Raw genomic sequence first — 16,337 nt, 5'->3', positions numbered from 1 at the left:
TTACATCAATTTTATTTCTAATCCATCAATATTTGCATTAGCCATAACCAACGGCAATGGAAACACTATTGGAGTTTTGTAACTGTCAATTTTTTAACATTTTACATGCAGTAGAACTTTTCTTATCTGGACAATACTGGTTCCATAGAAAGTGCCCAGATTAGACAACGTTCCGGATTAGACAACATTTTAATCAATTCAATTTACTGAAAGGGACTTAAAGTTTTCATTGTATTAGGCAAGATTCTGGAATATACAACATCCGGATTAGACAAGTTTCACTGTATATGACTTTCAAAAATCTACACAATTTTTCCCAACAATAGACTGACCATCTCTCTGATGAGTAACTTTTGTCGCTCCTTATCTAACTTCGTTTTTCCAGAAGCCTGGGTTCCCTTCACAATGCTGACAAATTTAGAACAAGAAGATCCCAGTTCTTCAAAAACTCCTCTCATTCTTTTCTCTGGGAATGGCTGTTCCTGAATGATCATTTCATGAACCTCAGATATTCCATCATCCTGGAAAAGAAAAAAAATGTTATTAAATCACATCATAATTTAATAAATTTATTTTTAAAAATAATTCTCTGATTTAGTCACCAAATTTAATATTGAAATAATCTTGTTTAAACTGAACATCAAAATTTTATCTACGTACACCGACAACCAAAATTTTAAATACTGTAGAGGTACATTTTTTTGCATTGGGTTAATATATGCTACATTACTTAACACAGTCACAAATTTTTCCAGTTAAAATGCTATTTAGAATACAACGGCAATCCATAAAATCTGTGTAGTTTCAAACCTGCAGACTGAGCAGAAATTGTGATTCCATGTAACCCTGAGAAAAAAGTACATTTCCAGTATGCATTCTGAAACCCAAAATGTTACCTATGTACTCAGTTATATTTTTTATCTTACAAACTGACCAGTTTCTCTATGATTCTGTCCACTATATTAGAGTTGTACATTCTCCTTCTGTGGTCCTCTGTCAGGTGTTTGATATACACACACGGCTTATCCTCATAGTACGGTAAGTTGTAGTATACTCTGTCCTTTGTGGAGGGTCGCTGAGTGGGGGTGGTGCTCTTCCATTTTGGGGTATCCACAGCTACTTCACTCAGAAGGGGGGCATCATCAGCTGTATCCTCCTCCTCAGATTCCTCCTCACTAGAACTACTGCTGCTTCTCTTAGTGGGGGGATTATACCCATCCAACACATTGCCTGCATTTCCTACAAAGGAAAGGAAATACAGTTGTACTTCGGTATCTCGAACACTGATTTCCCAAATACCATTGATATGTTGAAGTGAATTGGAAGTCCCAACCCCTCATTCTTTAAGTATTTTACCCCGGATATCTCAAACCCTCGGATATCTTGAAGTATTTTTTCGGTCCCATTGAGTTTGTAGATAACGAGGTTTGACTGTATGCTCCTTAATGTTGTACCATTACAGTGAAAAGGAGTATTCTACTTAAGTATAGTAGTGTGGTCCCTTTTTACACCCTTGGTTTACCGGTTAAATATTAGCATACAGTTTTTTGATTGTTTTCATTGTGTATAACGAAGTATTTCTAATTAAAACATTGTGTATTTATAATGAATAATTAAACATATCAAAAAATACAAGCCTATTTTTAACACCTATCGCACTAAAAAATGCCGGAACATTTTCCCCCGATCAGACTACGGTTTCTCTATTACACGGAAATGGGCGGAGACATTTAGATTAGATACTATAAAAAGAAGATCTTGGAGTTATATTTTTCGTTCAAAGACGAATTATATGTTCAAGATTCACAATCAATTACAAATACAATTTTCTATTTACAAAACTTTGGCAATAAAAGCTGTAACAAGATGAACCAAACAAGTCCATGCTGATCGATATAAAACCGAGTACGTTTCAAGTGAGAACTAGCACGTTTACTGGGGGCATTTACCCGTAACGATACAAATCCACGTGGCTTGCTATGATTCTAAACAGGTCATAAAGAGGTTAATCGCATGTAAATGAAGTCAACGAAGAGATTCAAAATCATAATACTTTTAATTAGAAAACATAGAGCACAAGGTTGTTCAACAAAGATATTTTCACTCAACCTTTACAGATATAATATACACATTATATTTCAAACTCGACTCTGAACAAACCTGTGCTCGGTGTTTACGAAAGCTTTGAAGTGTGTACCTGTCACTGATTTCTTCTGATATTCATGAAAATCAAAGGACCCTACCTTCAACGCGCAGCTTCGTATGCTGCCTATATCTATTGTTTGACATTCTTAGATGATGATTCAAATAATAAAGACATTAGTTAATAATAAAATTTAATTTTTAAAAATTCTAAAAAATGTTCGAAATTTGACGAGTAACCGGGGACCACAGATAAGCCTTATTGACACTTGTTCTTTGCATACAAGAGGAAAGTCAATCTTAGGTCCACTAGAAGTACATAAAAGACTTTGCTAGTTTGTCAAAAGGATATACAGACATTCAAGTGTGAATTTACACATAAATTTAACTGAAGATAAATGACATTTTAAAAGTGATTAAATTTGAATTAAGACTGCAACTGGTTATGTGTTCCTTGATTTTTTCTTTTCTTTTTTTTCCCCTTTGGGAGGTGAGGGATATTGTGAAAACTTCAAAGATTAAGATTACTTAAGTGAAAAAAAACAAACGCAAACTAAAATTTGTGATTTATTTGATAATATGAAAGAAAAAGTGAGCAAGCTCACATACCCCACGCTTCCCCAAAACTCGACAATGCAACACGTAATGAATGGCACAGTGCATTTTAAATACACAGTATAATTCAAAAAAGGGGTATTACTTGCAAAAAATCATCACATCAAAACTTCTTGCATATAAGGACATTCAAATCTTTGTATGTTACAAATTTAACTGGGCTGAAGTTTCTAGATAAATAATGGAATCAAAATTTCTTGGTAATTTACAAATCTATACATTATTCTGAAATACCTACAAAGTTTCAGGAAATTCAGTGCCGGAATTATGCTGACAAACTGTTATTTAAATTCCTCAGTGATTTCGATTTGTTAATGAGTGTAAGTCCATGTCCAACACATGACAGTTTACACATTTAAATAATTGATGGAAACAAAATTATGATGTAGTCATATGAATCTGTTTATATACTGTACTTATGAAATTATTTAAGGCAAAGCACACCAATTTGAAGAAGGGGGGGGGGGGGGGGGGGGGGGAAGAGAGAACTATCGAAGATGGTGTGTGTGTGAGTGTGTGTTTGTGTTAAACCATTAATATTTTGATCTCAAAATCAATAGGGGTCTTTTAAGGTCATAAAATATTTCACATAGAATTTCATTATAAAAAGCTGATTCCAGTGGAGTTTCTTATTACCTAGCTGGAAAGTTTCTTCAATAAAAGGCAAAACTCTTAAGCCAAAAATAATGGAATCGGAATTTCCTGGTAATATGCACATCTACACACTGTGTACTAAATATCTGCAAAGTTTGTCCAAATTCTGTGCAGCGGTTTAAGAGGAGTTGTGCTGACAAACTGTTCATCTCTATATTCAAGATATGGCCAAAAACCTAAGTTGAAAAGTGCCGAAATTCCCAGAAAAAATAATGGAATCAGAATTTCCTGGTAATATGCACATCTACACACTGTGTACTAAATATCTGCAAAGTTTGACCAAATTCTGTGCATTGGTTTATGAGGAGTTGCGCTGACAAACTGTTCATCTCCATATTCAAGATATGGCCAAAAATCTAAGTTGAAAAGTGCCGAAATTCTGAGAAAAAATAAAGGAATCGGAATTTCCTGGTAATATGCACATCTACACATTGTGTCCTAAATATCTGCAAAGTTTGACGAAATTCTGTGCAGCAGTTTATGAGGAGTTGCGCTGACAAAAAAACAGGACTGACGGACTGACTGACTGACACACTGACTGACTGACGGACGGGTCAAAAACATTATACCTCACGCAACTTGTTGCGTGGGGTATAATAAAGACTTGAACATTTATTTTATCTATATGTCTATAATACATAATTTGCAGCAGCTTTGCAATTTCACACTTACCCATGCTCATTTCAAAATGAACAGGCTTTTCTCCCAGCCTTCTATCAATCATGGAGGCTTCCATAAAACAGCCAAACAGGAAGAACTCGTCAAGTTTTCCAGCTGCATTCTAACATAAATAAACATTTGAAACTTTTTTAACATACAGAATGAAAGTCAATCTCACAGTTACTCTGGACAGACCATAGCTTTATTTTTGATTGTTACTGAATTCATACTGAATCTTATTTATAAATAAATACTGTAAATCACTTTTTATTCCTCAATTAATTTTTGCGTAAATACGCAAGACCACCTGCTCACAAAAATTTAATTCTCACATTTTTTATGTACCGGTAAGTAAAGATTATTTAATACAAAATCTAAATTTGAGAAGATTATGTCTTGCTCATGAATAGCAAATGACAAACTTGTGAAATAAGTAGTTGCAAACATTTGGTGATCTACAGCACATTTGTCAAGGATCCCCTAATTTTTATTTGCAGTGGGGAGGAAAAACTAAGATTCAAACATCAGTGACCTCTGAAACGGACAGGTGCAGATTAACTAAAATTAATTTGTCATAGATCCCTATTTTTATTTCCTGGGGAGAGGGCACTAGGATAGAACTGACCTCTGGAATGGGCAGGGCAGTGCACACCTCCACTGTGGCAGGTCCTCCTAAGTCAGCACTCTCAATGACTTCTGTCCTCAGAGAAATCAACATGCGCCCCCTGTATGACACCCCCTCACCAAGTCCATCGTTCAGATGCTGGTTTTCATTCAGCAGACTGTATTGTCTAGTGGATCCATATAGATTCACCCAACAGGGACCATATGTTGGGAGGAAACCTGAGTTACAGAGGAGAGTCCATTTTAAAATTCTGCATTCTGTTTTTTTTTACTTATTTACTCCACAAAAAAGAGGAGTTAAAGTTAAAATATTGCATCATAAAATAACATCCCTAATGCTTTTTTCCAAAGAAAAATAAAGTTGTCTGTCTCTCAAATTTTTACCCTTTTCCCCTTCATTGGAGATTTTGGCAATATCGATGTAGTGTGTTCCTATCACATCATCATTCACTTTGTCTTTGTCCCTAAGTTGTATCTGTATCCTCCTACACAGTGGAGGAAACATCTCTGTGAAGATGATCTGTTCATTCCACTCCGGCTCATAACAACCCTTCTTTACTGAGGTTTTTCCCTACAATACATCAAGCATCACTCAAAAAGACTCTCTCATGAAAAAAACATTTTTCAAAGAAACATGTATTGGATAATGTTTTGAGCTTACAATTTCTAGGACAGAAAAAATCCATCTCCAAGACAAAAAATATATGCTTTAATATCTTTTTCTTTGAAAATCTAAGCATCTCTGCACTCTCTAAACTCTCTAGAAATTATTGTTCATCCAAATTTCAAGCAAAATAAAGTGCATACCTGATGCCCAGCAAAGGATACATTGACATATGGATCCACTAGATCTTTGCTTTCTCCTGTGAAGGCTTTTTTGACATTTGCCATAATACCAGTGTTCATCTTTGGCAGACCCTCTGCTTTGTATACATTGATGCAGAACTTGGCTCTCTGTCTGTCTGCTGGCACACCCTCAGGTAAAAGTAGGTTCCTGTAATATACAACTTAATACTTATATTTTGTGTGACATTGGCTCACAAACCTTGGTATTATATAATCAATTTGCAATAATTCCAAAGGAATACAGCAAGGAAGTTTCCTAAAAGAAGTTTACTTTGTGTTAACTTGTTACATTTTATTTCAATATTTAATTACCCTTCAATATCATCATCATCTTGCTCCATTTTTGGTGGAACCTTCAAAAAAAAAATCTGTTGTTTTAGACTTTCAGCTCATTTTTCTGCCAGCTTTTTAAAAATTTCACATTCTATCAAATCTATCAACTATTTTTGTTTAATTTGTTAATCATGTTACCTTGACTGAATCACCTTTGCCCACCACAGCAATGTCACATTTCAGGTAACCTTTGACCCCTCCATTAATGTCATCTGGGTCAGTTAGCATTGCCCACTTGTGATAAAATTGGTGATCTATTAAAAAATTTTATGTTAATCAATAATTTTTTTACTTTTTCAAAATCAATAAAAAAAAAATATATATATTTATATTTTCTAAAATTTCCATTAAAGAAAATGTATTTTTCTCAATCTTATATAAAAAAGAAGACATTATTAACAGACACTCAATTTGCTGCTTTATAAATATTTCATGGAAACATCTTTTTATTCTTATTGCAATGCCCTTTAAAACATTGATGATCAAAGACTTTTTTCTTATCTTTCATTGCTAAGTTGTCAAATCTGTGACAATTAACATTGATTTTGTAGGGAATTGTAGCTACAGATGAATATAATCACGAAATATTAAAGACAGGAAATTTTTAAGTGATAAGCTGATCAATATAATAATATATGGTGCAATATTTAGAAAGAAAGTTCTACAATCAATAAATATTTGACGTATAGAAATACATGAATATTGTGTCAGGAATATATAAAAAAAAAAAAATATTTAAGGTGATGAAGAAGAAAAAATCCACATGTGACCCAAGAGATAAATATGTAAAAGATTCAAAAACCTATAAAGATACATGTACATGTATTATATAAGTTATTGCTATAAGACTGCAAGATTTATTTGATTACAATATGAGAAAAGGGCAAAAAGTATATGTCCAAAAGCCAGCATTTGCATATGGAATATTGAAAGTATTCAAATAAAAAAAAATACTAGTAATGGAAATTGGTACAAGTATAACATTAGTCACCAGTAATACTGATTGATGAAATCCTGAGAAAGTTATACCTTGATGACTGTGTGGCAATCTCCTTATATGCTTATACATAAAATTCCAATTACTCTGACTAGACTCAACTTCATAAAACAACTTCTTTTTTTAAACCAAATAAAGAAAGGAACAAAACAAAAATCTCAAGACCTAAATGTCTTTTTCTCTCTGTTCCACATAAATCCTAACGAATACCTTGTGACCCTGAGCACATGACCTTTGAATCAAGGTCATAAACTAAAAAGTAGACAGAATATTCATGGAATCTGAATAAGTTTGACATTGTTGCAACATCCAATCACATGTCAATAGTAACCTTAATTTGGGGACAAGGCCTCAAATCAAACTAACATATTTCAGATCACAAGATTTACATCAAATGACACCTGAGCCTAATTGACATGGAAGTCATGAACTGAAGTTAAACTCATACAATTATCATCTGAATGAGCCTGGTTCATTCACAAAACCAATTACCCAAGTTAAGAAAATGAACTGGAAATGAAATCAGAGTATTTATTGTCAAGTAGAATCAACCTCAGAACCCCTAGACAATAGAAGAAAATGGATGTACTTTCACTGTCCCAAGGAAAGACTATCTGGATTGATCACGCTGAACTCTGGGTGTCTGACAGTAGATACAAGTAATGTATCCCAAGACAAATTACCTACAAGAAAATAATCCAATTGCTCTAGGTGATAACTTAATTTTCTCAACTTCTTCTGCTTTTTGTGATACACTACTTAGCAATTTGACCAACTGTGACTAATATTTTTTCATTCTTGTAGTGCTGAAGAGGACATATGTAACATGTGACTGTTCAAGACAGGTATGTATAATGGAGAGAAAATAAAGCACAGAAAACAAAAAGGCAAAACTTGTAATTGTTGGGTCCTAAACCTTAGTGTAAGAAAAGCATTTTTTCTCTGAATCAGTTATTTTCTAAGTTTGCCATTCATCTGAAATAAAGAGACTCACTACAGAGACAATTTTACCTCCTTGAAGCAAGATGTACAATTTTTATGGATAGGAAATATAATTTCAAGCACTGAGTCAATGAAGTTATCTGTTACTTTTTTTTTTCATTAATAACTCTGAATCAATCATTATGATATAAAAGATATTATTACATTGGGATAAATTGGCATAATATTGCAAGGATTCTGTCAGCTGCCATATTTCAAAGAAATTATTTTTTTTAAAGCTATTTGTCAAGGTTCAAAGACAAACAACCAATGATGGAGTTAAAATATAGCATGTCAATTCACAATCTCAGATGAAACCTCCAGAGACTGAATAACACTGAAGAACTGTCAACAGAAGTCTACAGACCTCTATTATGCCACAATTGCCTTGTACCTTAATTGACAAATCTCATATAAAGTCGACCAGAATGCAGAGAGTTACTGTCTTTTTTTTATATATAAATAAGAGGATTACTCAAAAGTCAAGGTCAAGATGATTATCTTTGGCTTCACGATCTAAGGGCAAGTCAAAAATCAATCTAAAGTTTTAGGATTAGTAATTGCAGATGAAAGACTAAGATTAACACTGCATCATTCTCGATTCTAGTTGAGATTCTATTATAGAGGAAAATGTATTTAAATCACACAATAAAAACTACATTTATTCATGAAATATCTTAAAATATTAAGTGCTTTGACATTGTTTTCTCAGATTTCAAATGCACTAATATGGTTAATAAAAATAATATTTATTCATGAAATGTCTAAGTACTTTGACATCATTTCCTCAGATTTCTAATGCACTAATAATGGTTACCTCAGTACTATACATGTTAGACTATTAGCTTATGGATAAAATGGTCTATTAATACTTTTTCACATTAATCTGTCTGTAAATAAGAAATAAGCAATATGCATATGCAAGCAGTCTAATAGATTACCAAAAATATTTTTGTTACTGTAACATGTGTTTCTTTTTTTGTTTGTCTGTTTGTTTTTGTTCTTTTTTTACCTAGCTTGTAAAAAATTAAACATTTGTTTTTGCTGGCTATATACAACATGGAGGGGGGCATTTATATTTCTATGACAACCATGCTTGACAACAATGGTGGAGTAGATGCGGTACCTGTTGCAGCATACACAGTGCCTACATCCAGTTTGTAGTTTCCTAGAGGCTTGTTGGATCTTAGGAGACGTCCAGACTGACAAACCTACAGACAGCATGGACACATAAGTAAGAGAAAAAGCAGCCACCACATACAAAATGGTATGGTGGCGCCACCATACAGTTAAAGCCATTCATGCATAAAGGGTCCACTACATCTGGAATCATCAGAGGCGTGGAGGTAATGTGGTAGGACGTTCTTTGTTGGAAGAGATAAAACAAACAGAGCAACACTGACAAATATGAATACAATTGGCAAGAAAGTATTATAGGAATATTGTAATTACACTACAAAATCATCTGTAAAGAAATAAATTTTTGAAAAGTGCATTTAACTCAATAAAAAAAGAAGAGAAAAAAATAATTTTGAATGCTTGTTCTATAATGCACTACATGTAAATTATCGGGTTTTTTTTTTAGATGAAATAAATTAATTTCATCTCTTAAAATCACCATGCTTATTCATACAAGTATGCTTTTAATCAGACTAGCTGCCTTATATGTACAAATGATTTTCTTTTCCTTTTTGGTAAAGGGAGGGTTTTTTTTACAAGTATGCATAGTGCATTCCATCATTTCGTAATTAGGAAATGGTCGATTATATTCTTCTTAATGATGAAGCTTTACTGGCAATTTCCTAGTTAATGGTACTGAAAGAACCAATTAATTAGTGAATTAGAGACTTTGACAGGCTATATATTGAGAGAATGTCAAATGTTATGCACATTTTCTATTAACTAATTATTTTACATCAGTAGAAGAGGTATGCTAGCTAAGAACCTATGAAACCCAGAATATAATACATCATGTTGTGTAGATACTGTTTGAAAGTTTTTCATTTTGCAAATGACATATTAATTAGATCTGTATATCTCCATGTCATTTTACCATATCCACATGTCATTAACAGTTAGATCTTAAACAAATAATTTACATGGAAATGAACATTCTAAATTTTTGCAATTTTGCTAAAAATTTCTGGTTCAAAAATATGAAGGAGAGTAAAATCCAATATAAAAAGGAGTAGCTTGATTATAAATGCTTGCAATTTCTAAAACTATTCCTTTTTTGTTCCCACATTGCATGATTTACTGCCCTAAAAGAAGATGAATTGGCAAATCAATATAGGATTACACATAACATACACAACATGAGCAAAATCGTAAAAATCCTCATATTTTCCATCCTCAAATCTCCAGGAAATTCTCATTAATGTTAACAAAGTATTGATCATTGTTCATGCTCATGCACTTTTAAATAATAAACAAAAAACAAGCTTCCTTAATCTTTTAAGACTCTGAAACATGAGGATCTTTATCCACAGCGAGCCATCATGCTCCCAAAGAAACATGCTAATGGGAAACTTAATTGAAAAAAATAACGCTCTACCATTCTGTAGATAAACAGTTGCAACATCTATCTTGAAAAATCCCACAATTGTGCCGGCACGCAAGAAGTTACGTGAATGTAGGACCTAGTGTACAAATAGCATTCATTTCATATGTATACTTTTACATCATAAGAATCAATCAAAGATTTAATATATGATTGCCCCCGAAAAGTTTAAATGTCGATCAGTCTAAAGATGAGAAATTTATTTTTTGATAAACTATAAGCTGACAAAATGTACTGTTAATTGATATAATACATATTTTCATCATTTTGTTATACATCGAGAATCTCACTCTGATATAAATCGTTAATAGAAGAATGTCTTCTCTGATAGTATCAATTTCTTTACTTTCATTTCTGGCAATTTTGACACATTAACATTCTTCAAAAGTGCAAAGAAACAATTTCCACAGAGAAACATGAATTTCTCTGTTTCTTTTTTGAAAAAATACTTGTTTATTTTTCTTCAAAACTTCAAAATCTAAAGAAAAATATTGATTATGTCTGCTAAAATGTCATGAAATATATGTAAGTCACTTTAAAATTACTTCTATTTTTTTATATTCACTTTTAAACTATATATAGAATTGAATTTCAATAAAAACAAGAGGCCCAAGGGCCTTAACGGTCACCTGAGTACAATACAACAATTTAGAGGATCCATAAACTGATAAATGAAGCTTTGTTGCCCAAAAGCAAGAAAAATAGTCTGATTAGCATCAACAAAATAATTGGTCTAGTATCTATCTGCCATGCAGACTATTAACAAAATGTCTATTATTTAACCCCATATTATTACTTCTCACAATGGCCTCTCTTGGCCTTTGAAGAACATTTAAAAAGATAAGTTATTTTTGTCTCATTTTTATTCATCTATTATTTCCAAGTCATTAAAACTATGAAAGTACTTTTTTCTATTATACAATAAATTGTCTTGCATAATTCTCTTATTCTATTAAGCTTTCAATTACATTATTTACATGGATTAATTATCAAAGGTGAATGGCATAGGGGAATAACTTTGCTCAGCAGAATACAAGTTAATAGAGCCCTGGCCAGGACCAGAACACTTGACTAAATGGTCCAGGTGTTCAAAATTCTGGTAAAAATACCCTTGCATATTTAAAGTTTTACTCTGTTTGCCTTGAACATCCCCAGAAGCATAAAAGATTTTCAAAGAAATGCATTTTCACCATATTATTAAATAAATAAAGCCCCATCCTTACACCAGAACATCTGACCCATTGGCCACGAACTCACAATTCTGGAAGAAGCACCCTTTCTCATCATAACTATACACTTGTTTCTTTACTTTATAACCAGTAGTAGAAAAAAATATTTGGAAAGAAATAATGCATTTTCACTATATAATCAATAGAGCTCCCCCCCCCCTCACCAGAACCCCTGACCCAGGGGCCATGAATTTCACAATTTTGGAAGAGGCATTCTTCCTTATCATAACCATGCACTTCCTTTGTTTGAAAAATACTCAGGAGCAGAGAAGATGATTTTGAAAGAATTCATGCCTTTTCCCTATATAATCAATAGAGCCCCACCCTAACACCAGAACCCCTGACCCAGGGGCCATTAAATTCATAATTTCTGAGGAGGCAGTCATGCTCATCATAACTATGTACTTAGTTTATTTAATATCCAGGAGCAGAGAAGAAGATTTTCAAAGAATTAATGCAATTTTACTATATAATCAATAGAGCCCCAGCCTAACACCAGAACCCCTGACCCAAGGGCCATATAACTCACAATTTCTGAAAAGGCAGCCATGCTCACAATAACTATGTTCTTAGTTAGTTTATTTAATACCCAGGAGCAGAGAAAAAGATTTTCAAAAAAATTAATGCAATTCTACTATATAATCAATAGAGCCCTGCCCTAACACCAGAACCCCTGACCCAGGGGCCATGAAATTCACAATTCTGGAAGAGGCACTCTTGCTCATCATAACTATGTACTAAGTTAGTTTATTTAATACCCAGGAGCAGAGAAGAAGATTTTCAAAGAATTAATGCATCTTCACTATATAATCAATAGAGCCCCACCCTAACACCAGAACCCCTGACCCTGGGGCCATGAATTTCACAATTTTGGTAGAGGGCTCAATGCTTATTACAATGATGCCAACAGTTTGACTGCTTGATGTCCTGGAGTAAAGAAGAAAATTTTTAAAGATTGCATTATTTTTGGTGGTTTTAGCCCCACCCCTCAGGCCCCAGGGGGGCAGGGACCATGAAATTCACAATTTTTGTTCCCCTTTACCCATAGATGCTATATGCTAAATTTGGTTGAAATTGGTTAAGCGGTTTCAGAGAAGAAGCTAAAAATGTTCAAATGTTAACACACGACGCACACCGCACGACGCACGCTGACGGACGAGAACGGATAGCAATAGGTCACCTGAGTGACTCAGGTGACCTAAAAAACACGGTCAGACAGATTTACCCAGAATCACTTATCTTAATCATAATCAAATTCCAGAACAAGAAAACAAATTAACATAAAACATTTTGGTATTATTACAAGAAATAAAGTGCTCATTTGGAATCTAAATGGGTTTGTCTCCATTAGCTTAAAAAAAAAACTGCATTGATTTTACAATCTTAAACCTGGGTAATGACTTACAGTTAAGGTCACTATCTTGTCAAACAGCATTGCAGGAGCCATGTGAAAGTCAAACACGAAGTACTGGAAAATATCAGAAAATTGGAATAATTATTGCTAAAACTTGAACTATAGCTATTCAGGAGACACACAAATTGTACCATAATTATCAGACATTGACAACATACATGTAATTACATTAATAAGCATCAAGATTTTATACCATTACCAATCACACACGGAATAACACGAATTTGATTGAAAATGTCCTATATTTGATAGCAAGAATATTTTCTGAGAGAACATAAAAATTAATCTAATGATAAGAATGTGTGATTCCTCAGAGCATCAGGTTAACTGACTGTTTCATAAGCATACCTCATTGTAGTAAGGACAGTTTGTGGATTCCTTGACGCTGGTGTATTTTTTCTGGTCCCCAACCTGAACACAGACTACTGGGTCCATGTTTAATCCCGCCAACTGTCTGGCCTCTATCACTGTTATACAGACCTTCAATGTGCAGGGTGAATTTCTTATAAATTAACATTCTTTACTTTGCTTTACATAGATATCTTTAATATGTATGACAAAAAAAGTATAATCTTTCTTCTTTACACTTGCTTAATATTTTACATTATCTATAGCATTTTATTATACCTCATTATAATTATTCTATACAACGCGTTATCTGATTGGTTCTAGACTATCACGTGACGGGGCCATAAAACTTCATATTTCCCTGTCGTCGTCATGCTTTTCATCATATTCAACCTCTTCGGAGACCTAGTGCATTTTCCCACAATAGTTATCGTTTGTTTAATGAAAACTCCCGAGAGTAGTTGACGTCACAATAGGCTGGTTCACGTCACAACTTCTCTAAATTCTTTTAAATTGAGAGTGAATTTAAGAGTGGTGCCGAATGTGAAAGTTTATGTTTATTTTTTAAGTTTTTGCTTGTTTCGGTATAATAAACAATTTATTGCATGAATGTTCGGGAAACATAAAGATTTATTCAGCCAAGAAATATCATATTTCCCCTCAGGCGAAGCCCTCGGGGAATATGATTTTTCTTGGCTGAATAAATCTTCATATTTCCCTCACAATCATGCAATAAATGTGTAATATCACTTGACTGATGGAAACTTAAGTTATATCAACCAAAATAATTACCAGGTTGAAAATGATCGAATTCAAAGTGTTTTTTCCCTAAAATTCCAATGAGATTTTCATTACATTAACCATTAACAGATATCTAAATGTGGCACTGTTAAATCAATTATTTCTATGGTGGCCCATTTTCTTGGCTTGCAGAAATTTAAGTTATGTTTTGACAAACATCTAGGTAGATATGCATTTTGATTCCATGAAATCCAAAAAATATGAACACGTTGAAAAATAATGATTTTTTACGAGTAATTCTGTGGCTTTGGTTTTTGCTCACAAACCTGAAAATCCTGAGCTTTCATGGATGCCTGTTCTACTCGTGGAACTTTGTCTTTAGACCTAAAGATTACAAATGTAGAGCTAATAACAAAATATTTCTCAATGATATCCTACTTGAATTTCAAATTCAAGAGCATTTTATACTTATACACACACACACACCCTCACACACAAATGTTTGTAAACCAGTATGCAACTACAAGCCAAAGCAAATGTAACTCTATGATTTTCTTAAGATCTGCCCTATAAAGTGCTTTATTCCTACTATCCAAAAATTGCATTTTTTAGTATGAAATTTTCATCTTCATGACATTGAGGTAACAATTATCTAAAAAGAAATTTAACCTTGAAGACAGAAGATAAAAGAAAAGGTTTGACAGACAGGACAATTACAGTAACTAATGAACAGTAGAATGATTTTGGGTGGTGGTGTGTGGGTGAGGGGGTTGGGGGGGGGGGTACATGTATTAGTAGGATTTTTTTTATTGATATTGTTTTCTTCTGTTTGTGCAGATTCGTCTTGGACATCATATGAGTGGGTTGTATTGATTTTTATAATACTCTTCAAATTACAGTTATTATTTTGACATCCATGCTCACTGTTCTCCTTCCATTATCAGTCATTGCAGTTCTCTGATGAATGCAAAAAAAATAATGGATGGAAACATCAAACAGAACTTGAGCTCATTAAATTTGATACTAGTATGTAGAAAGTGGAATCTTGCTTCAAGTACCCATTTCTTTGTTGCATCTGAGATACATGTCAACTAAGAAAAAACACAATCTGGTGTCATATGACTTAAATTTTAATCATGATCTGGATTTTCTAAACAAATTATACTTTAGTTAAGTTTCGTATTCATAGTTTTCTAACCATATCTTAATTCATCAAAAAGTTAATTTTCACAGTGGTGTATTACCTGAAACAGTGACACTAATACAGCCATGAAAAATAAAGCTTTACACAGTTTTAAACAATCTTCATCAGGCTTCACTTCTCCATTCAACTGCATGCTAGAAGCCACAGATTTGTCGCAATTTCAAACTTTAGTGCTTTTGATGCAATAATCTTTATTCATTTATAATGTGTTATTTTGGATACTGACCTTTTGAAGCTGATAGGTCCAGCTGATAATGACCCGTGACCTTCACTCTGCTGATCATCTTCAAGGTTACTATCCTTGCCGCCCACCATAGAAGCAATTTCTGCTGCTTTGGCATCTAAACTTGGATCTAGAAAAAAAGGTGCAGAGTATTTTTAAGAATGAATGAATAAAATGTTCAGTAAACCATATATAGTTTGTGCATACATTGCCCATTAAATTTCTAACTTTGTCAAGGCTTAATTCACTATAATTATTGAGTTTTCTAAATTTTTCATGAAAAAAAAGAAAACAAAGGAAGAAAAAATTCTCAAAAACAAATAGTTATGATCATTTTCATCTATAAATGTAAGACAAGGTTTAATTCTAAGCAGCGAACCTGTCTCTATGTCATCTATAAGTGATTGTTTGTCATCGCCATCTAGAAGTCCCCCACCTGCTCGTTGCTTGGATACGTTCATCATAAGTTTAACCACAGAGGACAAATTTTTGGTGCTGAAAAAAAAAAGAATCTGATGTTTCAAGGGAAAAAAGTGATGAAAAGTTTTGAAGCATCACAGTTATTTGGGTATGATATGAATGAGAAATACTGGGAAATTATGTCAACATACAAGTTATTAAGTATGATGCAAGAGTATACAGTAATGAACTTTAAAGACAAGTCATTAATAATGCTAAAAAGCTTATGATTGAGTCAGCTGCAGTTTGCAAGTTAATTAATCACAACTTGGGGCCCTTCATTGCATTCACTAATCCTCATTCTGCA

The 16,337-nt window shown here is 33.3% G+C and overlaps 1 protein-coding gene across 1 annotated transcript in view; it reads right to left on the bottom strand.

Annotated features, from left to right (window-relative positions):
- LOC133184198 (otoferlin-like) overlaps positions 1-16,337 on the bottom strand; it is a 92,401-nt gene that overhangs the window by 51,870 nt on the left and 24,194 nt on the right. Inside the window, exons 6-19 of the mRNA XM_061319131.1 lie at positions 15,951-16,066; positions 15,575-15,701; positions 14,471-14,528; positions 13,404-13,535; positions 13,047-13,109; positions 8,979-9,063; positions 6,013-6,128; positions 5,854-5,894; positions 5,503-5,689; positions 5,080-5,266; positions 4,697-4,914; positions 4,084-4,192; positions 935-1,239; positions 333-521 (exon numbers count right to left, since the gene is read on the bottom strand). Coding sequence (XP_061175115.1) covers positions 333-521; positions 935-1,239; positions 4,084-4,192; positions 4,697-4,914; positions 5,080-5,266; positions 5,503-5,689; positions 5,854-5,894; positions 6,013-6,128; positions 8,979-9,063; positions 13,047-13,109; positions 13,404-13,535; positions 14,471-14,528; positions 15,575-15,701; positions 15,951-16,066 — 1,933 coding nt within the window. The remainder of the gene's footprint in view (positions 1-332; positions 522-934; positions 1,240-4,083; positions 4,193-4,696; positions 4,915-5,079; positions 5,267-5,502; positions 5,690-5,853; positions 5,895-6,012; positions 6,129-8,978; positions 9,064-13,046; positions 13,110-13,403; positions 13,536-14,470; positions 14,529-15,574; positions 15,702-15,950; positions 16,067-16,337) is intronic.

Source organism: Saccostrea echinata, unplaced genomic scaffold (assembly GCF_033153115.1).
Source record: "Saccostrea echinata isolate AGI-Se365-2 ecotype Australia unplaced genomic scaffold, CSIRO_AGI_Sech_v1 ptg000010l, whole genome shotgun sequence".
NCBI classification, from domain to species: Eukaryota; Metazoa; Mollusca; class Bivalvia; order Ostreida; family Ostreidae; genus Saccostrea; species Saccostrea echinata.
Note: the sequence above shows the minus strand (reverse complement) of the source record. Positions and strands in the feature narration are given on the sequence as shown.